The 26,592-nt window shown below is 38.2% G+C and overlaps 1 protein-coding gene across 3 annotated transcripts in view; it reads left to right on the top strand.

The window, feature by feature from the left end:
- Positions 1-26,592, top strand: part of LOC122556735 (uncharacterized protein KIAA0232-like) — a 75,157-nt gene that overhangs the window by 35,079 nt on the left and 13,486 nt on the right. For all 3 annotated transcript variants that reach the window (XM_043703830.2, XM_043703828.2, XM_087995441.1), the window contains 2 exons: positions 12,885-12,974; positions 21,738-24,714. In XM_043703830.2, the coding sequence (XP_043559765.1) occupies positions 21,928-24,714 (2,787 nt within the window). In that variant the 5' untranslated portion in view covers positions 12,885-12,974; positions 21,738-21,927. The remainder of the gene's footprint in view (positions 1-12,884; positions 12,975-21,737; positions 24,715-26,592) is intronic.

Below are 26,592 nucleotides of genomic sequence, written 5' to 3'. Positions count from 1 at the left end.
GGAGGCTCCCAAGCACTGAGGATGTCACCTAGACAGGGGACGAAACGTCTGCAACACAAATTCCCAGCTTGGCAAACAGAACCACAACAACGATGCAAACCTTGCCTATCCAAACCTTTCCTCATAAGACTACCTGCATATTTCAAGTATTTGTCTAGCAAGCCTTCTGTGAATTGCTTCTGCTGTATTTACATCTTTCCTTGGATAAGGAGATCAATCTGTACATAGTACTCACCATTCTCACCAATGCCCTGTATATCTAACGGAAACAGAAGCATAAAAATGTTATGGTGCAGAAGTAGGCCATTCAGAATATTGTGTATGCAATGGCTGTCCAAATGCACATCATGACTTTGTGCCATTCTTCTGCTTTTTTCTCCATATCCTAGCACATCATTTCTACTCTAATAATCATATAATACTTGGTAACCTCCCCACTTACATTTGTACACTAGATATTAACATTCTGTTAATAATTACTAATTACTAGACCTACATAGTGACCTTTCTGCAATTCTTGTCTAGGGCACCCAGATCCATTGGCGTTTTGGAGCTCTGCAACCTCTCACCGCTTAAATATTTTTATTGTTCCTGCCAATATGAATAGTTTCACATTTTCCTACATTATATTCTGTTTTCTGGATCTTTAGCCATTCCCTTAGCCTATCTTTGAAACAAAGACAAAATGCTGGAGAAATTCAGCAGATCTGACAGTATCTGTGGAGAGAGAAATGAATTTAGATTTAGAATCTGGTGTGACTTCTGTCTTATTGACACAAGTTATTAACATTGATGTATACAAATTATCAACGAAGTGCAGGTTGAATATTTAGCTTTAGAATTTAATATTTCAGAAAGTTGAACTCTTATTAAAAATGAAAAAGTCTCACCCCAAACAACTTAATTATATTGGTGCAACTTATGGGACTAATTAAGTCACCAAGTATGTTAATTTGCTCAGGTCTAAGAAAGATAAATGTTCTTTGTCTTTAACTATAAGGTAGAGAAATTTTATGTGACCTTTGTTGATCAAAGTGTAGTATTTTTATTCTAACCTTTTTATAAACCAGTGTTCATTTTGTGCTGCGAATCATAGAGGATTACCTGATTGTTGAATGGACTATTGTAGATAGTATGCCTCAGGGGCTAGTAGATAGCCTCAGGCGCTGTAGTTTAAATGTTTTTAGGTTGTTCTTAGAAAAAGTCAAAATTGTATGGAATGGTATTTCACTCTAATCTGTCATGCATATTGCATTAAATTTTGAACAATTTTGTGCAGTTTTTTTTCTAACATTTAATTTCAAACTTACAATATCTGCATTTCCGCAAACATTCCTCTTGAAACAATGACTAGATTTATCTTGGCAAAGTTGCACTGTTAGTGTGACCTGAAGAATGAGATTAAGTTTGCAATGGAATATTCTGTCATGTTATGCCCCTGCTGTAAAATAGTGCTTCAAAACTTATTATAAAGCGATCTACTAAGTAACATTTTTGAAAAGAAAAAGCAGCTCAATCAGTCAACTTTTAAGTAGTTGCTTAATTTCCAAGTTTTATTTCTTTTTACAACTTTTCTTCCTGTATGTATCCCCTCTGAAGGTTGTAGGGCCTACTGTGGTACGATTGTTTTGCTTGTAGCTTTTCTCTGATATCTTACCCAGGTGACTACTCTTCGTAATGAATCTGAAAAACAAATGAAGGTGTGTTTTTGATCATCGTAGCTATTTCTGACTTTGTCCTTGTCCTGATGTTCACTGTTGTATCTATGTCAGGATTGCTCCCTTGCATTTGTTTTTAAACATGAATGTCAATTTTGTGACATATCAATGAAAAATGAGATCTACATTCAGAAATTTAAATGGTTACAATGCAACAATGTGTTAACTTTTCACAATTACCTCTTACTGGAACAGTCTCATTCCTGATTATAGCATATGTGCAGAAAGGTCTTAAAGCCTCAACCAGAATGAAATTTCCAGAACTACAAAACTACTTTGAGGTCATTTGATATGAAGCAATTTTTCAGCTCCATATTTAAATGTGAAGCTGAGGGTTATAGTTGTAGGTGCAACTGAGAAGGTTTAAGAAAATTTGAATTGACTTATGCATTCCAAACTGCATTTCTTCTTAATATGGGGATTTCTGCATACAACTTCAACTTCCCAGTAATAATAATAGTTGGCTTCCAGGAATTTCTCAGATTCCATTTGAAGGGATTGAACTAGGTCACAATAATATTATGTTTACACGTACAGAGAGATCAACTTCTGGATTATCTATTTTGAACTTATTGCTTTAATATAAAAACAGGATTTGAAAGTTTCATCTGGAAAGTGATCTGGTCTTGCCATGCTGTCTAAAATATCTAATCGGCTATGGAGTACCACAGCCTGAAAACAGTAACTTGATTTGATTGACATGTATCCAGTTATTAATTCAGTTATGTTAAGTTGTAATAAAGGGGAAATGGGGTGCTGTTATAATATCTAGTTTAGATATTAAAATAGATTGTACCGAAAATTGTCATTATTTATACACCTTAATAAAATCAAAATGGTTGACAAGTTGGCAGTTAGAGTCATAGAGGTAAAAGCAAGGACTGCAGATGCTGGAAACCAGAGTCTAGATTAGAGTAGTGCTGGAAAAGCACAGCAGGTCAGGCAGCATCCGAGAAGCAGGAAAATTGACGTATGCCAAGCAGGCTAACCACAAGGGATGAATGCAGATTTCTCCAGCTTCCTCATTTCCCCTCCCCCCCACTTTATCTCAGTCCCAACCCTCAGACTCAGCACTGCCTTCTTGACCTGCAATCTTCTTCCCGACTTCTCTGCCCCCACCCTCTCTCCGGCCTATCACCCTCACCTTAACCTCCTTCCACCTATTGCATTCCCAATGCCCCTCCCCCAAGTCCCTCCTCCCTACCTTTTATCTTAGCCTGCTTGGCACACCCTCCTCATTCCTGAAGAAGGGCTTATGCCCAAAACATCGATTCTCCTGCTCCTTGGATGCTGCCTGACCTGCTGCGCTTTTCCAGCAACACATTTTTCAGATCAGTGTTTTTCCAGCACCACTCTAATCTAGTTAGAGTCATAGAGTTGTACAGCACAAAAACAGATCCTTCAGTCCAATCTGTCCATGCCAACCACATACCTTAAATAAATCTAGTCCCATTTACCAGCATTTGGCCTATATCACTCTAAACCCTTCCTTTTCAAGTACCCTGCTCCTCGGATGATGCCTGACCTGCTGTGTTTTTCCAGCTAGGAGAAAGTGAGGACTGCAGATGCTGGAGATCAGTGCTGAAAAATGTGTTGCTGGAAAAGCGCAGCAGGTCAGGCAGCATCCAAGGAGCAGGAGAATCGACGTTTCGGGCATAAGCCCTTCTTCAGGAATGAGGAGGGTATGCCAAGCAGGCTAACCACAAGGGATGAATGCAGATTTCTCCAGCTTCCTCATTTCCCCTCCCCCCCCACTTTATCTCAGTCCCAACCCTCAGACTCAGCACTGCCTTCTTGACCTGCAATCTTCTTCCCGACTTCTCTGCCCCCACCCTCTCTCCGGCCTATCACCCTCACCTTAACCTCCTTCCACCTATTGCATTCCCAATGCCCCTCCCCCAAGTCCCTCCTCCCTACCTTTTATCTTAGCCTGCTTGGCACACCCTCCTCATTCCTGAAGAAGGGCTTATGCCCAAAACATCGATTCTCCTGCTCCTTGGATGCTGTCTGACCTGCTGCGCTTTTCCAGCAACACATTTTTCAGATCAGTGTTTTTCCAGCACCACTCTAATCTAGTTAGAGTCATAGAGTTGTACAGCACAAAAACAGATCCTTCAGTCCAATCTGTCCATGCCAACCACATACCTTAAATAAATCTAGTCCCATTTACCAGCATTTGGCCTATATCACTCTAAACCCTTCCTTTTCAAGTACCCATCCAGATGCCTTTTAAATGTTGCAATTGCACCAGCCTCTTCCACTTTCTCTGGCAGCTCATTTCATACATGCACCACCCCCATTGTAACAAAAGTCCCTTTTAAATCTTTCCCTTCTCATCTTAAACCTACGCCCTCCAATTTTGAACTTCCCAAGGAAAAAGACACTATCCATACCTTCATAATTTTATAAATGCCTATAAAGTCACTGCTCAGCTTCCGATGCTCCAGAGAAAGTCGCCCCAGCCAATTCCCCCTCTCCCTATAGCTCAAGCCCTTCAACCCTGGCAACATCGCTTCTGTAGGAGCAAGATCAGAATTGAATTCATTATTCCAAAAGTGGCCTAATCAATGTTCTGTACTGCCATAACCTGACATCCCAACTCCATACACTATACACTGACTGAGCAATAAAGCTAAGCATACCAAATATTGTCTTCACAACCCTGTCGACCTATGACTTCACTTTCAAGAAACTATGAATGTGCACCCCAAGGTCGCTCTGTTCATCAGCGTCTATGTACTGCCCTGATTTGCCTTACCAAAATGCAACACCGCACATTTATCTAAATTAAATTTCATCTGCCAATCTTCAGCCCATTGGCCCATCTGATCAAGGTTCCATTCTACTCTGATATAATCTTCACTGTCCACTACACCACCAATTTTGGTGTATTTGCAAACTTACTAACCATTTCTTCGAAATTCAAATCATTTATATGAATGATGAAAGTAGTGGTCCCAGCACTGATTCTGGGATACACTTGATCAGATCTTGGGGATTTGTCGACCTTTATGCGTTTTAAGACCTCCAACACCACCACCTCTGTAATGTGAACACTTGTATCATTAATACCACTATTTATTTCTCCAAGTTCTCTGGCTTCCATATCCTTCTCCACAGCAAATACTGATGCATAATACTAATTTAGCATCTCCCCTATCTCCTGCAGTTCCACCGTAGACAGCCTTGTTGACCTTGTTCTCTTTTGCCCTTAATATATTTGTAGAATCTCTTTGGCTTTAGCAAGCTGGGTTAAGGAGAATCCAATGCATGTCCCCTTTTTGCTATCCTGAATTCCCACTTCAGTATACTCCTACTGCCCTTCTCCTCCTTGAGGGATTCACTCAATCCCTGCTGTATATACCATACACATACTCTTCCTTTTTCTTGACCAGAGCCTTAATTTCTCTAGTCATCCAGCATTTCCTATACTACCAGCCTTGCCCTTCACGATAGCAGGATATCCTGCCTTTGGACTTGCATTATCTCATCTTCAACAACCTCCCACTTTTCAGCCATCCCTTTACTTGTGTATAGCCTCCCTAAAGTCAACTTTTGAAAGTTCTTGCCTAATACCATCAAAATTGGCCTTACTCCAATTTAAAACTTTAATTTTTAGATCAGGTTTATCCTTTTCCATATTTTAAAACTAGTAGAATTATGATCACTGAACCCAAAGTGCTCCTCCACTGACATGCCAGTCACTTGCCCTGCTTTACTTCCCAAGAGAAGGTCAAGTTTTGTTGCATCTCTCATAGGTACATCCTCATACTGAATAAGAAAATTAACACCTAACAAATTTCTCTCCATGCAAGCTCTTAATGCTATACCCAGTAGTCCCCTCTACAGTTTCTCATTGCCTGCTTAGACAAAGGTTTCACTAATGTATGTCTTTCTCTGGTTTTTCTTTCATTTTCCATTATACGTCAACTCGCTGGGCATATCTTTCCCAGGACTCCAACTGCTCCTCTCATCTCGTTCCACATAATCCAACCACGCAACTTCACTTCCAATCTCCCTGTTTGCTGACATTGCAAATGGTTTACTCATCCCTTCATAGCCTCTATTGTTAGACCCATTTCTATTCCTCTCTCAAAACACCAAGCTCCATCACTGTCTGTGGCTTCCATTTCCTCTTAACACTTCATGTAAATGTCATCACCCATATCCATTCTTAAGTTTTTCTCTCCCTGTGTCTCCTTGGTGATTTGAATCTGTCAATTCAGGTTTACGTTCCTGTAGCAACACAGGCAACTTAATCAGAGTCTACGATGGTGAGCATGGTATATTAATCTTTTTCATGCTTGGCATGGTCAGCCACGTTATCCTTTCAGTGCAGTTCCTATCTAATATACAGCTCTGAGGGGTATCCTGCTTGGTTTCATTATTTCCCACCTCATAATAACTAATTTTTCTCCTAATTCCTCAAGTCTCCATGAATCCCTGATTCTTTTTTACGTTTGTATTTTGTTGTTTAATGATTGCATCCACCGACTTTAGGTAAGCTTCTGATGATACCCAGCAATATCTTTCCTTCATTGCATCTGTGTTTCCAGGTTGCTTGATTGAAATTCAATTTTGCGTATGATTTCAGGTTTTTTTTAAGTTAAACACGGAAACAACTGTGGCCTGTACCACAAATTCCATATCTCTCGGCCACTGCTTCAGCCTGAACCAGACTGTTTACAATCCTGGCATCTTCTTCAACCACCAACTGAGCTTCTGAATTTGCATGTTGCAAAGTACTAATATTCAAAATGTGACAAAGTTACAGCTGGGTAATTAATAATGAAAATGATGTAATGAGAAATGGAAAAAAATTGAAAAATTATTTGAGTGACAAAGCTGATAACAATGCAAGACAAAGGCAGCATCAGAAATTAGAATGCTCTTTTTTAAAAAAAGTCATTATAGTCTCAGAAGAGCATGGAGCTGTTCTCTCATTAGCGAGAGACAACTGGTGGTGGTTTAACCTGAGGGTCTGTAAGCCTCGGGGGGGAGAGATTGAAATGAGAGTTCTCATGATAACCTCAGCCAGTGTAGGCATTAGTCTTATAAAATGTAATTGTGTATCGATCAAATATTCAAAATTACAAGAATGCATAACGATATAAATCATCTCATTTTTGAGTCTAAAGGAATCATTATAATTGTCAGTAAAGAACTTGCCAACTTTTCCAATCTGAGTAGTTGATATTCTTCATTCTTAGAACCATCTTGTGATTCTTTTCTGCACCCACTCTGGCAGTTTGACTGACTCTTGCAGGGATACTGGAGACAAAACTGAGAGACTGTAGGAGCAGGGGAAGGGGTTACTGGAAGCCACAACACCTGTAGGTACCAGTTTTGTGCACTCCACAAGAATAAGCAAGGTCGGTCAAATTTGCCTATCTGCAGGTAATATTACTTAAAGATGATTCCAATTACCATTTCAGTTTCAGTTTTTCTCTTTGTTTGCAAATCTGACATCCTCCCCCTTCGCCTCATTGCTATAAAAGGGACCTAATGGGAGGAGAGCACAGCTCAACAATGTATGTGGGAAATTAAAAAGATTTTTGGACAGAGAGGAAATTTGCAAGCAATTTCAGGGTTGCTGGCTTAGAGATGCTTGACACATGGTAAAACCACTAAATTACAGAACACGTTTATAAAATACAGAAGAATTAGTCTCTCTACTTACATGCCTTTCCATCCTTTGTAAACTATGGTACCCACTTCAATTTCTGTCTAACTCATAAGCAAGTATCATAAGTACTGTATTGTCATCACCAGACTGTTTATCTGCAAGAGATGTGTATATCTCTGAAACTTTTCCTACAAACGTACCCCACAAGAAAATAGCCCAGTTGTCTCTTGACAACTGCAGACTCATAACAATGTATTCAACCCCATCCTCAACTGACTTTAGGCACTGTAGTAATATCCCTGCCAAATCAAAACTAGAGGACTTCTTTCTAAGTCATTCTCCAATTTTTCAGTCAAGCTCTCTACATAATTGAAAGCTTTCTCTATCCAGTTCAAATGTTCACATTTCTCTTTTTAGAATTGAAACTTTTCCTTGTTTTGACTCTTTCTTTTATTTTCTGATTTCTAATTTTTAGCCGTTATCTCCTTCCCAGGGAAGAAATGTGAATTGCATGGGGACAAAAGTTTAAAGTAAAAGGAAATAATTTTAAGCAAGATGAGAGGGGCAAATTTTTTACAAAAAGGATGGTAAGTGCCTGGTCTGCACTGCTAGAGGAGGTGGTGGAGGCAGATACATTAACAACATTTAAGAGGCATCTTGGCAAATGCATGAATAAGCAGGAAATGGAGGGATACAGACCGCATAAAGGTGAAAGGTTTTTAGTTTTGAAAGGCATCATGTGTCAACGCAGTCTTGGTGGGCCAAAGGGCCAATGCCTGTGCTGGACTATTCTTTGTTCACTCTGTGAGCTCCATTTCACACAACATCCAAACTGCAGCTAAATATTTCTTCCCGACAAACTCAGATAAATTGGCAATCCTTTCTAAACTCTACCAATCTCCTGATAGTAGCCTGCTCTTGGATATCCTAAAACAAATCTTCAAAGCTAATTATCCCACACTTAAAATTTGTACAACTAAGTAAACCCACTTGCTATTTTGCAGGTATATCTCTTCTATTCTGATTCTATTCAACATTCCTGTAACCCTGTAAATTGCTATTTCTTTTGATATTCTGCCATTGGCAAAAGCCTAGCATTTTAATTATGTTACCTTTACCTTTACAACAGCAATGTTTCTGGAATTAACCATCATCTCTTTAAATATTAACAGTAGCCATAAGCTAGATTTGCTCAACCAAATCAGCAGAGAATTGGCCAATGACCAGAGTGAATTTAGGTACATAAATTTCTCTTGATATTGGATGTCTTGATATGGATATTTGTCTGGAATTTGAGGGAGCACTTGACGCAAACTAGAGAATATGATTCAAGAGCTTCAAGTTGGTCTTTTGTTTGGGTGCAACAGCAGCATTCTGAAATTTCCTGATTCAGGATATTTCTTGATTTTTCAGTGTTGATAAGTTGAAAAGTTTACTGCCTGCTTGTGGAGGTGTATTGGCAGGGAAAGTAAAGGTCCAGTGGGCAAATGAAAAGATACAAAATAGGCTAGTGTCCAAACCACAGCCATGTTTCACCACATCCTTGATCAAAAAGCAATCCAAAGTGGAGCTAGCAAACTGAATGGTGCCATGGAGGGATGGTATGAAACTACATACCTTGAGAGAGAAATCAATTTTCTCTAGTGTCTAGTAGAGGTCTGGACAAAGTGTCAAATAATTTCATGAAAATTTCCAAAAGCAAGGTAGAGTGAAGTTTATGGCTCTCTGCACTTCTCTTAAAGCTGACAAGGAAGATCATATTTACTTTGCATCAACCTACTCGGAAGCTGCATTGTTTCTTCAGATTTCCAGTATATGGAATATTTTGCTTTTTTAAAATTTCTCTTGGTATATTTTGTTGGCTGATTCATGGAGCCGCTTTAGAATGGCTCCAGTAAAGGGCTTCCTAGTGACATTGAGGATTATATACCCCAATAGTTGTTGCAGTTCCCCTAATAACTCTTTCGTTCTTGAATGCCCATCATGGCAATTGATGGGGTTTAAATTGAATTAATACTTTTGGAATTAAAATCTATTCAAATGGTGACCGTGCAGCTATTGTCAAGTGTCAGCAAAAACCTATCTGGTTTACTAATTTACTTAAGGTAAGGAGGGCTGATTACATTCCCTCATCTGGCCTACTTGTGACTCCAGTTCCACTGTTAAATGTCCACTGAAATGGCTGAACAATCCGCTCCGTTATATCAAAATGCTCGAAAGTGTAAAAGGAATGAAGCTAAATGTATAACCCAGCATCAACCAAGGCTCCAAAAATGACAACAGCAAAGTCAGCCTTGTCAAGTCTGAAAGTCCTCCTGACTTGGCTTGTCCCAGAATTTGGAAGTTCTGTCCCATAGACTAGTTGAGCAATAGACTGGTAAAGCCACACTCTTAGAAACTTACAGCCAATGTACCAGACCCCACTAGCACCCTAAATATGCCTTAAATCAGTGTCAGGACATATCCACCAGAGGAAGCAGCATAGTGATGTAAAGTCGGGAAGGAGTTGGTCTGGGTGTCCTCAGCCTTACCACTGGATCCCATGACATCTCATGATGTCAAATCAAAAGTGAGCATGTAAACAGCTTCACCAAGAATAGTTAAGTAGGACTAATACTGAAGGAATTCTATAGGCACAGCTGCCTGACTTTTTTTTGTAGGGCAGATGGTAAGGGACCAGACATGAGAGGAAAACCTCCTCCTTTGTCCTCATGCTCACCGATCTACTTATTACAGCTGTCCTTGGCGGTAGAGCTAGGAATAATCACAGCATAGCTCCTGCTAAAAACAGTAAAGAGTTAAAAAGAGTTATGGTTGCCAAAGTTTGTTAAATATCTCCATGATAACAGTTATTGTTCTTTTTAAAGCACATTTACAGATTGTTCATGATATTTCAAATACCTAATTCCCATTTAAATTTCCCAATATTTGTTTCACTTTAATGAAAAGATTAAGAGGAGGTTTGATTATTATATTTGTCATTTCCTGATTGGATGTCTGTGAGTCCTTTTTAACTAAATAAGGTGTTTTATTTATTTATTGTCAATTGTATTATGTTACAAAATACAGTGAAAGGTGTTTTATGAAGTTGCCATTCTCCAGTATCATCTTAAAAACGCAAAAATAAACCAAAGCATCATGTATAAAGGAAGAAAATAAAGAAAGTGTTCAACTTTACAGTCCTTCTTGTTAAGTGCTATTGACCTGGTGATCAGGCATGAGTCCCCTTCGCCACGTCTCTGTGGCTGAAACTGAAATCACCAATTTTTGGCACCATCTTCCCTCCACCGATGCCATCACCACTGAGTCCTCGCTGGACCATGCCATTGCAGACATCATCAATGCCGCTGGGTACCGCACCAGCCTAAACTTGAATCTGCCATTGCCATGAGTTCACTTCGGGGCCCATCTCATCCATGCAGGTTCTGCCATGCTACTGGGTCTTGTACTGGGCCTAAACTCTCTTCTGCCACCACCTCTATGAATCTGCGCTGGGCACATACACCACTGAAAACGCAAACTCCCCTCCAACACAGTAGCCATGAGTCAGCACCAGGACTGCCTCGTCGATGCAGAAGCCGGGAATCCAAACGCGCCATCTCCACGAGTCTGTGCTAGGCTTACTAGCCACTGCCAATGCTGTCACCATGTCTGAGTTTTCAACAAGAGATAAGTGAAATAAAAGACATGAGAAAAGCAAAACAAAACGAGAAATGGGGATCGAGGAGAAACAAAACTAAAAATAGCAGATGGGGCAGATGAGCCCTGGGCTCAAATTCCACCACCATCTTGCCAGAAGACAGCTTTATAACATATTGCTGCTCCACATTGGGAATTCCCATGAAACTACACTACAATCAATTTGCACTTTGTGAATTGGTGGTTTCACCATGGCTGAGTGGTTGAATGGGTCATCTCAACAGTAGAAGCAAAGAAATCTGAACTGTTACCACTTAGTTAATATGTCAAGTTTGGGAATTGGGTTTGAGTGGGCTTTGAGTTGTGAAGAAAACAACTGTGAGGTGTCTTTGCCTTGTAGAACCAGGTGAAGATTTGGCTGAGTGGGAGACATGATGATCCTTAATATTGTCAAGCAGAGATTAGCAGTAGAAGACAGGTTGGGTTGAAGTCTTTTTCTGAAGCGGAAGTAGCATGAATAACGTGGATGATATTTGGTCAGGTAGAAGAAATTCAGGTTTTCAACACAAAGCAGGCATCTCTCAAGTTGGGTCTGTGTGCCAGCATGTCTAGACATGAGCAACTCTAAGAATGGACTGACATCATAAAAACAAAAGAATGTGGATTTAGAGACCAGAGGAGCACCAAAAAGAACCAGCAAAAGCAGAATTATTTGCAATGCCTATGTCAGGGCCAAGCAGTATATGTTGTGCAACTGATTAACGACTACATTTTTCTTTGCTATACTTGTTCCATAGAACTCATGTGTCATAGCGACATATTGTTATGTTACAGTGAATCTCTAATTCACTTCTGTGTTACTTCCAACTATAGGAACAACATTTTAAATGCTTGTGACAAATAAGAGGGTATATATTTCTGCATTTGGCACAAACACTGAGTTATTTTTGGCATGCTCATTTGACATTTAATCAGGACGCTGTCAACTGACTGCTGTGCCTGATTTTTTTTTAAACTAGAAATTGTGACACCTGGCCTCCTTCAGTTAAACATGGTAGGTAGTTTTCAAGTCAACAATAGTTATTTTTAGCAATAAATTCAAAAATTTTTTTTTTTCTATTTGGCAAGTGTATTAGATTTAACTTCATTTTCATTCTAGGTTAAGTTCTGTGTTAATTCTTGAAAATAAGTCTAATTGTACCAATTCTGAAAGATTGAGTCGCTTATACATACAATGGTGTTTGGCATCCTGGTGACAAAATATGACATGTGGAGCCATCCAAAATGAAGTTGGTTGGTGCTTCCAATTTTCAAAAACCAAAGCTATCAGTTATTCAACAAGCATATGGTAGTTAATTTTAAATTAAGTTAACCAAGGTAAACACCTGAACCGCTTCTTTAAAATTGCACACTTTGTATTTTCAGTTTTTGTTGAATCTCTGGTAGTAAATGCACCTTCCTGAATTGTGTGTAGCTACTTTGAGTATTAAATACAAAAGTTTACCAATTTTCCTGTTTTTTAATGTGACAGATCTTTTCCTCTGTCTTGCATTTCTTGTAGTCTAATGCAAATAATCTTGTGCCAAATTGTGCGCCAAATTGAAAGTTATACATTAAAGTCCGCCACTTTATCAAAAAGCAATTTAAAATTATAAACACTTATCCAATTGTTCTAGGTGTTGCTAAACTATCATCTTATGAAGCCTTATTATAATTTTTTAATGTTCATGAAATAATTTAGTTTAGCAGTGAAAACTGAATTTGAATTAGGCATTTAAAGAGATTCTGTGCCACTTCGTTACCTGTATTATGTTGAGTATAGCCATAAAATTCTTAGTAGAACTGGATTGATTGTTTTACAAAAAGTAATAATTTACAACTTCCACTTTTGTATCTTATAGAGGAACGGAGAACAAGGAACAAAGAACTGTTCAATCAAACATTTTCAAGTAAGGTGAAAACAAAGCCTTTTCATCAGCCTTAATAGTAAGGTGAGATTTTTTACACATTTTGATCATTTTTTATTCAATTAATGTACTTTATTCTATTTTTTGTGGCTCAAACTTTTACAACTTTAAGTTAGCTAAAAGTTAAATTATTTTTTATTCTGGAACTGACAACATTTTCATGATGTTTTATTTCACATCTTGTTGAAGCATTTATTTTGGGAATTTAAAAAAAGCATCGCCAAAAGTTTTAACAATTTTGAAGTTTAAAGTTTTAACAATTTAATCTTTCATTCCAAATTAAAGTACAGCAAAATATTACAGTGCGCATTCATATTTCATAAATCAGTTTGGTGTATTGAAATGCCGACTCTTCACAATTTTGGTTTTGAATTTGAATAATGTTCATACTGATGTTAAAATTTCGAGTGAAAAGCTGAGACTTGGAAAAGGTTACAATAGCAATTACTTAAATTTTAATAACACGTTTATTTTGTAACTGCTTCATTGGAGAGTTATTCAACAACTTTGATACCAAGCCCTCTTAAGGGAATATTATGGAAGATGACTAAAGGCTTTGTAAATACTGTAGGCTTTAAAGGGCACCTTTGACTTTGGAATGAAAAACACATTTTCCACATTGCAAATTATGCAAAATCAGCATGCTTTGTCAGTACTGAGAAGGAATATAGCAATTGTTATGGACTAAAGAAATCCCCCTCAAAACATGTCAAGTAAAGCCTAGACCCGAAGTTTTTTTTTTCTTATTTCAACGGTAAGTGCCACACGTTGCATTCCAGATGCAATTCTATTAGTCAAACTACCAGCTTGAAGCAAAACACACTTTATTCACTATGGTTAAAAAATAATCGTACAATCACTACAGTGTGGAAGCAGGCCATTTGGTTCATCGAGTCCATGCCAGCCTTCCTTCCAAAGAACATAGCACCCACCCTCACCCCCCTATGCAAGATCTGTAACCTTCCATTTCTTGTGACTAGTCCTCCTAAACTACACATCCCTGGACACTAAGGGCAATTTAGCATGGCCAATCCACCGACACTGTGCGCATCTTTGGACTGTGGGAGGAAACCGGAGCACCCAGAGGAAACTCAAGCAGCCATGGGGAGAATGTGCAAACTCCACACAGACAGTCACCTGAGCATGGGATTGAACCTAGGTCCCTGAATTGGAATAACTTGACTCTATTGGAAAACTTAACAGAATGGTAGATTGTTTAACTACATGGGCAGCATCTGTTTCAATACAGTAACATCCCACAAAGACAAATTTAGTAAAATAGATTGACTCACATGAAGTTTCAGCAGCAGAAAGAGAGTGCAAGCTTTTAGCTGTAGCAAAGAGAGAGATGCAACAACTTTCACAATCCCAACAGCTACTGAAAGCTAAAACTAAAATCCTGGTTCAATGGTTCTATTGACCCCAACAATTCTGGGTGTTTCTATTCCAACTTTTTTTTTTAAAAAAAAAAGGTCTAATAAGCTGTTTACTTTATTAGTTTTAAGCAGAACACCCATCAGGTCTGTCTCAATCTCTGTTCATTTTAATATCTAAATCAGGACAAAATACAACTTTTTAAAGCCATAGTATCATCACACTATGTAAGCTTGCAGAGTGAATATATATTAAGTCACTTCATTTCAATATAGATATATATTTTTTGATGCAATACACTTGGAAAATAAAAATCTACATGGAACTACAAGAAAACAAATCAATAAAAATAGCAGAGTTTAATAAAAACAAAAAAAAATTGAAGCTGAGGACTAACTAGCAATTACTTTCAGAGGAATGGATTTAAAAAGCAGAGAGATTATACTAGTATGGAAATTTGAAATATAGTTCACAATTCTGACAGCCATGCTATAAAGATATACGGGCATTCAGAAGGTAGATTTATTTTATTCATTCATGAAGTTTGGGCTTCACTGGTTAGACCAGCATTTATCGTCCATTCTTACTTGCCCAGGGAACAGTTAAGAATCAACCACATTGCTGAGACTTTGGAGTCACATGTAAGCCAGACCAGGTGAAGACAGTGGATTCCTTCCCTAAAGGTTACTAGTAAATCTGATGGGTTTTCCTGACAATTGACAACAGTTTTAGGGTCATCGTTAAACTCTTAATTCCATATTTTTGTTTTATTAAATGCAAATTCCACCATTTACCATGTTGGGTTTCAAACCAGGGTCTCCCAAAAATTGCCTGAGTGTCTACATTAACAGTCTAGCAATACTACCACTAGACCATCGCCTCCCCATTCAATCGTGGGACATGGATGTCGCTGGCAAGGTCAGCATTTTTTGCTCATCCATAATTACTCTTGAAGATGCTGATGAACGACTATGTAAATCACTGAAGTCTATGTGCTGTTGATATATCCAGCCATGTCATTGAAGCTCAAATTCTAGATTTTTAACCCAGTGCCAAGAAAAGGAGACATATTTCCAAGTGAAGTTGGTGTTTGCTCTGGATAAACGTCTTCCAGGTGATGATGTTTCTGTGCACCTGCCATTTCTGTTTTAGGTGCTCAAGGTCATGAGATTGGAAAATGCTGTCAGACTAGCCTTGGTAAGTTTCTATATTGTATATATGTTTCCGCTGTGTGCCTGTGGTGAAAGGGTGCACATCATGTGGAATGCTTTATTCTGCATGGCATTAAACTGCCTGAATACTCCTGGGACTGGATTCCTACAGACAAAGTAGGGAGTATTCCATCACACACCTGACTTGTGCCTTATAGACAATGGATGAACCTTTTTTGGAGTTAAGAGGTTAGCTTTTCGCCACAGAATTCCCAGCCTCTGATTTACCCTTGCACCCTTGTCCATTTATACCACTGTTCATTTTCTGATCAATGGTGAGGATGTCTTTGGTGGGGATTCAGCAATGGTAATGCCGTTGGACATCGAGAAACTATGGTTAGATTTACTCTTTTTGGAGATTATCATTGCCTTAACATTCCTGTGATAGGAATCTGAATTCCCACTTAACCAGCCCAAGCCTGAATGTTGTTCAGGCCTGCATTTGGACACCGACTGCTTCTGGATCTGAGGAGTCACAAATGGTATTCAGCATTGTCCTTTTAACTAATATGCAGTTATCACTTTGCTTTCGATCCCATGCACAAGGCAAGGTCGGCAATGAAATAGCTGAAGGCTGTTGGGCCTAAGACACTGCACTGAGGAACTCCTGCAGTAATGCCTTGGAACTGAGAAGTTTGATCTCCAAGAACAAGTCTTTTTTTTCTTGAAAGCTATGATTCCAGCCAATTGAGACTGTTCCCTGATTAACACTTATTTGGGTGCTGTTTTGTTGTCAAGAGTAGTCACTCTCCGTTCGCATCTGGAACTTCGATACTTTATCTGTTTGGAGGGTTGTGTTGATTTTTGGAGCCAACCCTCCCTAAAGGATGTTATCAGAAATGCAAGATTATGTCTGTCTGAAAGGAAGAAAGAGAGGCTTGGAGACAAAGGTTTAGGAAGGAAATTAAAGCTTAAGGTTTGTAGCTGAAGACACTTATAGCAATGATGAAGCAATTATTAAAGAAGAAACGATAAGAATATGATTCAAGTTAAGAACACACTTGAGTAGTTAGAATGGGGTCCGAAACTATAAGGGTGAGCCTGTGCTTGTATTTCTGTATTGAGACCTTTCCCAGTTGTTTGTTCTAAAGTTTTGTTGTATGTTTCTAGAGAGCAGTTCTTCATGACAGAAAGGTGGTAATATTCTGTTTGGTGTATATCTCTTTGTTTTGTGTCATGTACTTGAGCAGATCGAATGGAATTGTCTATCAGGAAATTAAATTTCCCAGGCAATTCACACAAAGTCAGCCACACAGCATTGTCATGACATGTAATTCCAGACTACATTGCTACAGTGACTCTAGCTATCAGAATATCTGAGCTGGTCCTTTGAGAGTTTAGTGATTTTTGAGGCAAGTGCTAAATTCAATAGAAAGCCAAGAAACAATAGTTGTAAAGGGTTCATAAAGTTGTACCGTGGCAGATTGATTCAGGTAGTGTAAACAGCAGATTATAAAAATATTGTGAACTTCATCAGACCCTCTGTTGAACTGACTTTGTGTCACATGATCTGTGGATTGAGGACATTCCCTCATTCTCTGATACAGAAAACTTGCACCATATTTATTCAACTCTCTGCATTTTCTTCTTCTTCTCCCTTTTTCCAATGAAATTACTGGGTGTGACATTTGCATCAAATTGCTACAAGCAGCATAATATTTACACTGTATCTTGCATGTGAAAATATTATGGCTTTAAGAGGTGTATTTTGTCCTTGTTTTAAAAGAGGTTTTGAGCAGTTGGTATCAAGCTGTCTCCTCCAAGTTAATAAAGGAAGTAGCTTGTGAGCCCTTAGGTTTCTTTTTAAAAATTGGAACAATAGAAGAAACATGAATAGGTGAAGTCAGGCTCACACACAACCAGGATTTTAGTTTAGCTTTCAGAAATTGGTGGGGTCTAGAAGATGGATGCGGAAGCCGCTATTCCCTTTTCTGTTACATCTAAAATCTGGGGTTCTCTTGCCCCCGAAATTGCACATGCGAAATCCATTTTACTGAATCTGCCATTGTCAAGGGTGTGTTTGTGGAATGTTGTTGTATTAGAACAGTGACTGTTTTGTAATTAAATCTATTATTCTGTTAGGTTTTCCAATAGAGTTAAAGTTAGACCAATTCTTCTGTCTTTTGTTTGTTTTTATTTAAACTATACAGTAAGAATAAAGTGTGTTTTGCTTAAAGCTGAGTAGTGTAACCAGTCAAATTATATTTGGAACGCAGCACCTTACACTTACATTTTAAATAAGATGAAAGTGAGGATCTAGGCGATCTCCTTGATATCTTTGAGACGGATTTGGTCTGGTCCATAATACATATTAAAGATCTGTTACCCTTTTCACCACAGATTTTGTTTTGTTTCCTGAGTGAAAGTTTGCCAAATGAGAATATAAGCCGAGCCTGATAAAAAAAAATCCTTTCAGTGTTGTAAGAATAAAAAGTAGTGCATTTTTTAAATGGAGAAATGTTGCAGAACTCAGAAGTACAAAGAGAATTGGATGTCCTGAGCAAGAATATCAAAAAGTTAGCATGCAGAAACAACCAGGGATTCAGAAAGCAAATGGAATCTTGGCACTTATTGTAAGGGGAATGGAATTTAGATTTGATTTATTACTGTTACATTTACCAAGGAACAGTGAAAAGTGATATTTTGTCAACAGATTCTATATGTTGAGTTTACAAGATTGAGAGTTGATCTTGTTGAAACATCCAGAGGGGACTTTGTGATGGATATTCTGAGAAGCATATTTCCCCGATTGGATTGTCTTGAACCAGAGAAGACGGAAGGAAGATAATATATTTTCAGATGGCGATGAATCAACAATTTCTACAGATTGGCTTTGAATTAACTGGTCTGATAGCGTAGTTGTGACTTGTATGTTCCAATTCTTATATGGACTTTGAGAAAGCACTATTAATTGAGGGTCCTAAGAGAACAAAATCTGGCCAGGAACAAAAATTTTTATTTTCAAATTTATTAGTAGCCTTGATGTTTGATCTGCCCAGACTCCCACGTAATTTGTGTGTTTATTGCTTTCTTGGTACCAAGCAAACTTTTTTTGAATAGGTTACATCATATTGACCCATTTTACATTACATTTAATTGATCCATTTTACCAATATTTTATAAACAAATTGATGTTGCCTTTCAACTTTGGTGTTTAACATAGCTTTATATTTACATTAATCAACACAACAGTGATTCAAAACAATAATTTATGGTCTTTCGGACATGGATTGCATTGACCTGTTAAAGTGGAACAAATAACCATTCTTTGTGTCTATACCCTGAGCAGTGACCGTTAATAAGCTTTTTGATTATCATTAATCCTGTTCTTATTTGACCTTAGAGTGCACAATTTTAGTTTTAGTTAGTAAACAACAGATAGGAACACTACCTGATTTATTTTGTATTTTCCACTTCTGACAATATAACATTGGAAAAGTTATAGAACCTTCCTGTTCTGCAAAATACTGCAAAGTCAGAGGCTGATTCTGTAGGCGTTATTCCCTTTTCTGTTACATCTAAAATCTGGGGCTCTCTTGCCGAAATTGCACATGCGAAATCCATTTTACTGAATCTGCCATTGTCAAGGGTGTGTTTATGGGATGTTGTTGTATTAGAACAGTGACTGTTTTGTAATTAAATCTATTATTCTGTTAGGTTTTCCAATAGAGTTAAAGTTAGACCAATTCTTCTGTCTTTTGTTTGTTTTTATTTAAACTATACAGTAAGAATAAAGTGTGTTTTGCTTAAAGCTGAGTAGTGTAACCAGTCAAATTATATTTGGAACGCAGCACCTTACACTTACATTTTAAATAAGATGAAAGTTAGGATCTAGGCTATCTCCTTGATATCTTTGAGACGGGTTTGGTCTGGTCCATAATACGTATTAAAGATCTGTTACCCTTTTCACCACAGATTTTGTTTTGTTTCCTGAGTGAAAGTTTGTCAAATGAGAATATAAGCCGAGCCTGATAAAAAAATTTCCTTTCAATGTTGTAAGAATACAAAAGTAGTGCATTTTTTAAATAGAGAAATGTTGCAGAACTCAGAAGTACAAAGAGAATTGGATGTCCTGAGCAAGAATATCAAAACGTTAGCATGCAGAAACAGCCAGGGATTCAGAATGTAGAAAACATTGAAAATAGGAGTAGTGGTAGGCCTTTTAGTTCATCAAACCAGCTCCGCCATTCAAAATGTTCATGGCTGAACCTCTCTCAGCGCCATACTCCCATTCTCTTCCCATACCCTTTGACACCTTTAGCCTCCAAACTAGCTATTTTTCCTTTGGGTATATTCTGTGACTTAGTTTCCATAGCCTTCTGTGATAGAGAATTCTACATGTTCACAAACCTCTGCAAAAATTTCTCACTGGTCCAAAATGACCTACGGCATATCCTGAGACCATGATTGTTTGTTCTGGACCCCTGACTGGAAAAGCATCATCCCTGTATCTAAGCTGCTCAGTCCTATTGCAATTTTATATATTTCACTGAGATTCCTCCTCATTCTTCTAAATGCCAATGAATACTAGCCTAGTCAACCGAATCTCTACTCCTATGATAAACCCACTATCCTCTGAATCAGTCTGGTGAACCTTTGCTGCATTCCTTCTGTGTCAGGTCTATTCTTTCTTGCAGTAAAGATACCAAAACTGTACACAATATTCTAGATAAAATAAAACAAAGAACTGTGGGTGCTGGAGATCCGAAATTCATAAAAACAGAAATTGCTGGAGAAACCCAGCAGGTCTGGCAGTATTTGTGGAGGGAAGACAAAGTTAAAGTTTTGAGTCCAGTGACCTGAAAGGCCCTGTACAACTCATGATGCTGGTCCGAACCCCCAAAGTATTACAGCCACTTTTCAGCCTTTAATTCTAAAATGCCCCTTTTAGCAGAGGACTACTACAGAGACAAAGTGGCTGCAGTTGTAAATTCAACGGCTGTCAAAAATTCGATGATCTGATGGAATGTAACCCCTAAACGCAAAGAAACTTCCATAAGAGAGTGTGTAACTTAAGATAATGAGGGGGCTGACTATCCCCACATCTCTGGGAAGGCAGCTACCTCTTGCAGGCATTTTTAGTGTTTCCGCTTCCAGGAATATATACAAAAAAGACAAAAAGACTACTTCAGCACTAACCTGCGTGTTATTGTTAGGCTGCTGAAGACTAGAGTTGCAGCTTAAGGATATCCACTGCAGGTTTAAAAGAAAGAGTCTTTCACTCAGAGTGCTGCTAACGAGTTGAAAAAAAGAATTAGGACAGAGGAACTTTAATCAGCCTACAAAACCAACAACCTTGAAAATTGACTTTTCAGCTGCCAACCAGTGTAATCTAATAGCCTCAATGTCACCTTACCTACATAACTTAAGAAATGGGTGCAGGAGTAGGCCATTCAGCCCCCTCAAGCTAGCCCTGCCAATCAACAAAATCATGACAAATCTGCCTAACTGTGAACTTCCTGATATTTTCAAAATCTATCTGCCTTCACAACTAAAATAAAACAAAGAGCAGCTGATGCTGGTAATCTGAAACAAAAACAACAGTTCTGAAGAAGGGTCACTGGACTCGACGTTAACTCTTGTTTTCTCTCCAAAAATGTTGCCAGATCTGATTTCTCCAATTTCTGTTTTTGTTAGTCTTCACAACTCTTTCAAGTAGAGAATCCCAGATAATCACTCCCCTCAGAAGACATTCCTTTTGATTTTAATTAGTGCACCCTTATTCTGTAATGATGTTCCCTCGTTAGAGATTTCCCGATCAGTGGAAATGTCTTCTCAACATCTGCCCTGTCAAGCTCCCTCAGAATTATGTATGTTTCAATTATATTGCCCCTTTTCCCCTCAACGCTGATAAATAAAGTCCTAGTCATTCTTGATAAGACAAATCCCTTCATTCCAGGAATCAGCCTAATGAATTTCTGTTGAACTGTCTTCAAGGCAAAACATTGTTTCTTGAATATGGGAATTAAAATTACGCAACCCTCCTGGTGTGGCCTCGCCAACACCTGAAACAAAAAATTGTCGAGATCATCATCATCAATGGTAATACATCAGGTTTTAGCTCCACCAGCTGCTGTGATTCTTTCGATTCTTTTAATTACTTGTTACCATTATATTTCTGACCTGTGTCACTACAAAATGATCTGAAACTATAATAAAATTTTGCTATGCTGCTTAATATTTATTAAATGCTTATTTTTAGGTGTATTCGAGCCTTTCCACAAGACTGAGAAAATTCTTCACTATCGCAAGGAAAAGTAGTTTGGGAAAATCAAACTTGTTTCCTAATTTAAATGCTTCTGTAGCTTGTGCACCAGAATTGAACATATCACCAAGTTGAAACAGATTCTGTTTTTAACAGTCTATTTGAGTCCTGGTTATCTTTCAAGAAAATGATGAGCAGTATCTTAGGCTTGGAGAAAACAGAATCGATGCAGGGTCATTCTGTACAAGCACCAACTCATTCAAGTTCTATTTCCTCTGACTCCAGCGAAGCTGAAAATGACTTTTATGAAAACCCTGAGGAAGTGAAATCTTCCAAGCTTTCACAAAGCCAGTGCAAGAGATGGATGGCAGGAAGAAATCAAACACCAAAGGAGAATCAAATTAGAGCATCTCTGTGCTCCACTGACAAACCCTCATTAAGGAAAAGTACTGGCAAAGGTAATGGGTTGAACAAGCAAAGAAATAATAAAAGGTGGAAGAGGTCTACAAAAGTTGTCAGAAAAACTGCTGATCTGAACACTGCAACAGAGTTGAAGTTTAAAGATGAAGGACAGGAATTTAAAGAAGAACCTCAGTGGTATACTGAGCCTCTTTCAGACAATGTCATCTCTAACAATTTAAAAAGTAAGTTAGAAACTGCTTACAAGAGCAGTGTACCTTCATTTGATACTGACCTGTTGGAAAAATTGCCAGCATCCATTAGAGATCTATGCATTGATGACAATTGTCCTACAGATTACCTCTGGACAGGTGCATTTGTTGATGGTCACTTTGTTGATATTCCAGCATTACTTGATAAAGGTGAATTAAATGAGATTTTAGATTGTTCTAAATCAAATTTAGATTCCCTGGATAATCTTCAGAAATCAGTAGACCTCATCTGTGAAGGAGATATTAATCAATCTGTGATGGATTCTTGTGCCTTTGATTTAAAACAAGACACTGGATCCCCTAACGTTATTGGAAGCAAAGATGAAGATCTAACCAGATTTGAAGGGGAACATAGTGTAGTGTTGGACGGAGGACCTTTGAATATATGGGAAGATGGCCCAACAGCATGTAGACTGGAAACTCTAACTTCGTCAAGTATATCCTACGCAAACCCACTCAGCTCTAACTGGCTGCCATCCACTTCTGAATCATCTTTAATTGGTAAGACAGGAGCAGAATCACTTCCCAAAGATTTGTCAGATAAAGATGTTTGTTGGCAAGAACTTTCAGAAATGAGTGAGAAAGAGTCTTATTTTTCAGTTATAAAAAATCCAGATGATATTGTATTTTCTGGTGAAACTACTAATTGGGAAATTAATTCACAAGGAGAGCATGTTTCATTAGAACCATCTCATTCTTCTCAGTTAATTACCAACAAAAGTGATGATGGTGAAAATAAATCCTGTTTTCCAAATATGTTTGGAAAAGATTGTAATTCATGGTCTTCGTTATGTAAATCTGGTAACTTCAGGAATGTTGACACAGTAGCTGACCCTATAGAGCTGAGTGTAAACATGACTACAGATATCCCAACTGCTTGTTCAGAAGATGACCTCCTCAGTTTGCTCCCTGGTAGTGAATATTTACAGTTGGATGATAGTATTTTAATTGAACTTCCAGTCATGGCTTCAAAAGAAAAATTAGAAGTAACAAAACATGATATTCAAACAGATGAGATGAAAGCTGGAAAATGGAATCCAATTTTTGGAATTTGTCAAGAGGACCTTTCTGAAAAGAAGGATGACTTAAGTTCCAGAGTAATTGAAGAAATATGGAAAGCCTCACCAGGAGAGAATAAAACAACATTTTCAGAAGATGGAATCACCAAATGTCATAGCTGTTCTATAGGAACAGAACTATCTGTGAAACAAGTGGCTCCTGCAGATTGTACGAAATGTTCTTTGCAAAATTCGGAAAATAATTTCTGGGAAGAGCAACTTGGAAAGTCTCAAATTTTGGATACAGTGGATATTGATATGTCAAAGCATAGTGAGTGGAAAATTGGCTCTGAAGTGACAGATGATTCAATTCCAAAATGTATTAAACTCTTAATGACTCAAAGTAACAAAGAGTGTGAATTTTCATCTTCAAAGAATACTCTTCTGAAAACTGCATCTACTCGTAGTACATCAGAGTCCAGCAACTTTAATGTTTATCCAAAGTCTTTAATAAAGGCTGATTTGCAACACAGTGTTCCCATAGAAGAGCAAAGTATAATTAATGACATTTCTATAGACCTACCCGAAGATTTGTGGGGAAATTTAACGGATTATCTGAATGATTCTACAGAACCAAGGGAATGTTCCTATCTCCCCTTTGAACTCAGTTTTCCTGTTCCACAAATGTGTACTGTAACAAGTCCATTAGATTCCAATAATGGTGATATGAACCAACAACCGAGGACTAAACCAAAACTCAGTTCAGATTTAATAATTTCCCACAATGACAAATTACTGACTTCACAAGAATGCATGACAATGTCAGTACGGTCCAATGTTTACCCCACCTCTGGACAATTACTTACAAAAGAAGTAGTTCTTACAAGATTGGAGGACATTGCTGTCCCAAAACCAGAACACAATATCTGCAGTGATCAGCATGGATTATCTGAAAATTCGGATTCTGCAGTGGGTGCAGAGAACCTCGAACAAGATTTGCAGATTCTTCAAGCAGAATTAGAGTCCAAATCCTGTAAAGAGACCAGTTTAGATAAAAGGAATTTAATCTCTCAGGATGCAAATGAAGATAAGTTGAATTTTCTTCAGTCGCAGTTCCAAGATCTGTATCCAGACCATGATCATTCAAAGATGCCTCAGCAAGCCATAGATTATAAGGGTTGTACTTCCAATAATAGAAAGACAGAGGAGGATGATCAACAACCATTAGAAAAAGGCAAGACAAACAATGCCAATGAGCTTGAATTATCTAAGGAATGTTGCCCTTTCTCTAATAGACATTCTGAGGTATGTAAAATATTATAAGTAAATTGTTTTTGAATAATTATCGAATTGAAGTATAATATAGTCTACTCCGTTCCAAGTTGTGTAATTAAAATTAACTTATTTAAATTTATTTTCAAAATATTGTTTTGCAAGGATATTTAATTGTTTTATTTGAATTATCAGAAATTTACTATATATATACAATTGTAGTACATTTACTTTATATTTTAGTTATTGGTAGCTTACCCCCATATAATTAATGGCAACACAGAAATGGAATTAATGGTTGAATTTAATTTTAAATTTGGTTGGTAAGTGAGTTTTGTCCTGAGAAATGCAACACTTTCCATTTCAGTGTTGGCACTGATCACTCCCAAATAAGATATAAGCTAGGTGAGTGAAGTGAGAGCAGTATCTCCATTCTGCCCCAGTTTGAGAAGGACAACTCTTTTGCCAGATATTTTTCCATTTTGTTAAGTTGTTGGGCACAGTATATTCTGGAGGACTTACTCCCGTACGTGTGTCTGAGCTACTGAGCAATGTTTGCCTGAGGTCTACCGAATATTGCAAAACTTGCCATCAGAACACAGTCCTTTTAGAATCATAGAATCCCTATGGTGTGGAAGCAGGTCATTCGGCCCATCAAGTCCACACCATCCCTCCAAAGATCATCCTGCCCACACCCACCTCCCCATACTATCCCTGTGTAACCCTGCATTTCCTATGGCTAATCCACCTAGCCTGCACATCCATAGACACTACAGGCAATTTAGCACGGCTAATCCACCTAACCTGCACACCTTTGGACTTTGGAGGAAACCCAAACAGATACAGAAAGAATGTGCAAACTTCACACAGATAGTCACTTGAGGGTAGAATCAAGCCCAGGTCCCTGACACTGAGCCATTGTTGTCACCCTAGATAGAAAAACATAGATGGAGTTGGCATGTGCTAAAACTTAGAGACACCTGAAATTTTCAGAAGAGTAACAACCATTGCCTTTAAAGATTGTACTTGAGTGGAAAGACTTTCTTCCCCTCATGTTGGCTCCTGTAGATCCCATTGAAGAGCTAGCCCAGGAATGTTTTGGGACCTGTCTGTTAAAGTGTTTGACTTGATTCTGACTTCCATTATTTGGCTATGCTTAATTGCCTATAGTGTCCATGGATGTGCAGGCTAGGTGGATTAGCTGTCGGAAATGCAGGGTTATACAGGGATATTACAGGGGAGTGGGTGTGGACAGGATGCTATTTGGAGGGTTAGTGTGGATGTGATGGGCCGATTGACCTTCCACACTGTAGGGATTCTGTGATTCTAAAAAGACTGTAGTATGATGGCAAGTTGTGCAATATTAAATAAACCTCGGGCAGGTGAGATGTCTTCACACAACTTTAGACCCAGAAAGGCCTTGGTGGATAGCCTGTAATTGTGGCAAACATGATTTTGAACTCTTGCTGGATAGAGTAATAGTATGAGGAATACCCCTCAAACAGAACTTAAAATGTGAATCCATTGCCAGAACACTTTTGATTTTTGTAGTAATACAGATTTCAGCAATATCAAGTGGAGAGTTTGAGCAGCTTCTGCTTGATTCTAATGTAAATCAGTTATGTTTGACACTGAAGTCTGGATATTCTTAAATTTAACTTCCAAAATAACATCATACATCAGCCATTGTCATTTCCGTGTGTTAGTTATATGTGGGCCATCTGCAGAGTTTTGGGGTTAAGAAAAGGCCTGTGCAAGGAAGCTTGCAGGCTGCACAATATTATCGAGTTTGCAAGTAGGTTGTCAGGTTTAGCTACCTAGGTTCTTGTGTAACTGACTTTGGTATAGCCACTGTAATCTTGCCTTCTCTTCCCGTGTACTCAGTAACACTATTTGTTAAATCATTCCCTC

Source organism: Chiloscyllium plagiosum, unplaced genomic scaffold (assembly GCF_037043375.1).
Source record: "Chiloscyllium plagiosum isolate Xiang-an unplaced genomic scaffold, Cpla_swu_hap1 HiC_scaffold_16, whole genome shotgun sequence".
NCBI lineage: Eukaryota > Metazoa > Chordata > Chondrichthyes > Orectolobiformes > Hemiscylliidae > Chiloscyllium > Chiloscyllium plagiosum.
The sequence above is the reverse complement of the archived record's forward strand: the minus strand, read 5'-3'. Positions and strand labels throughout refer to the sequence as shown.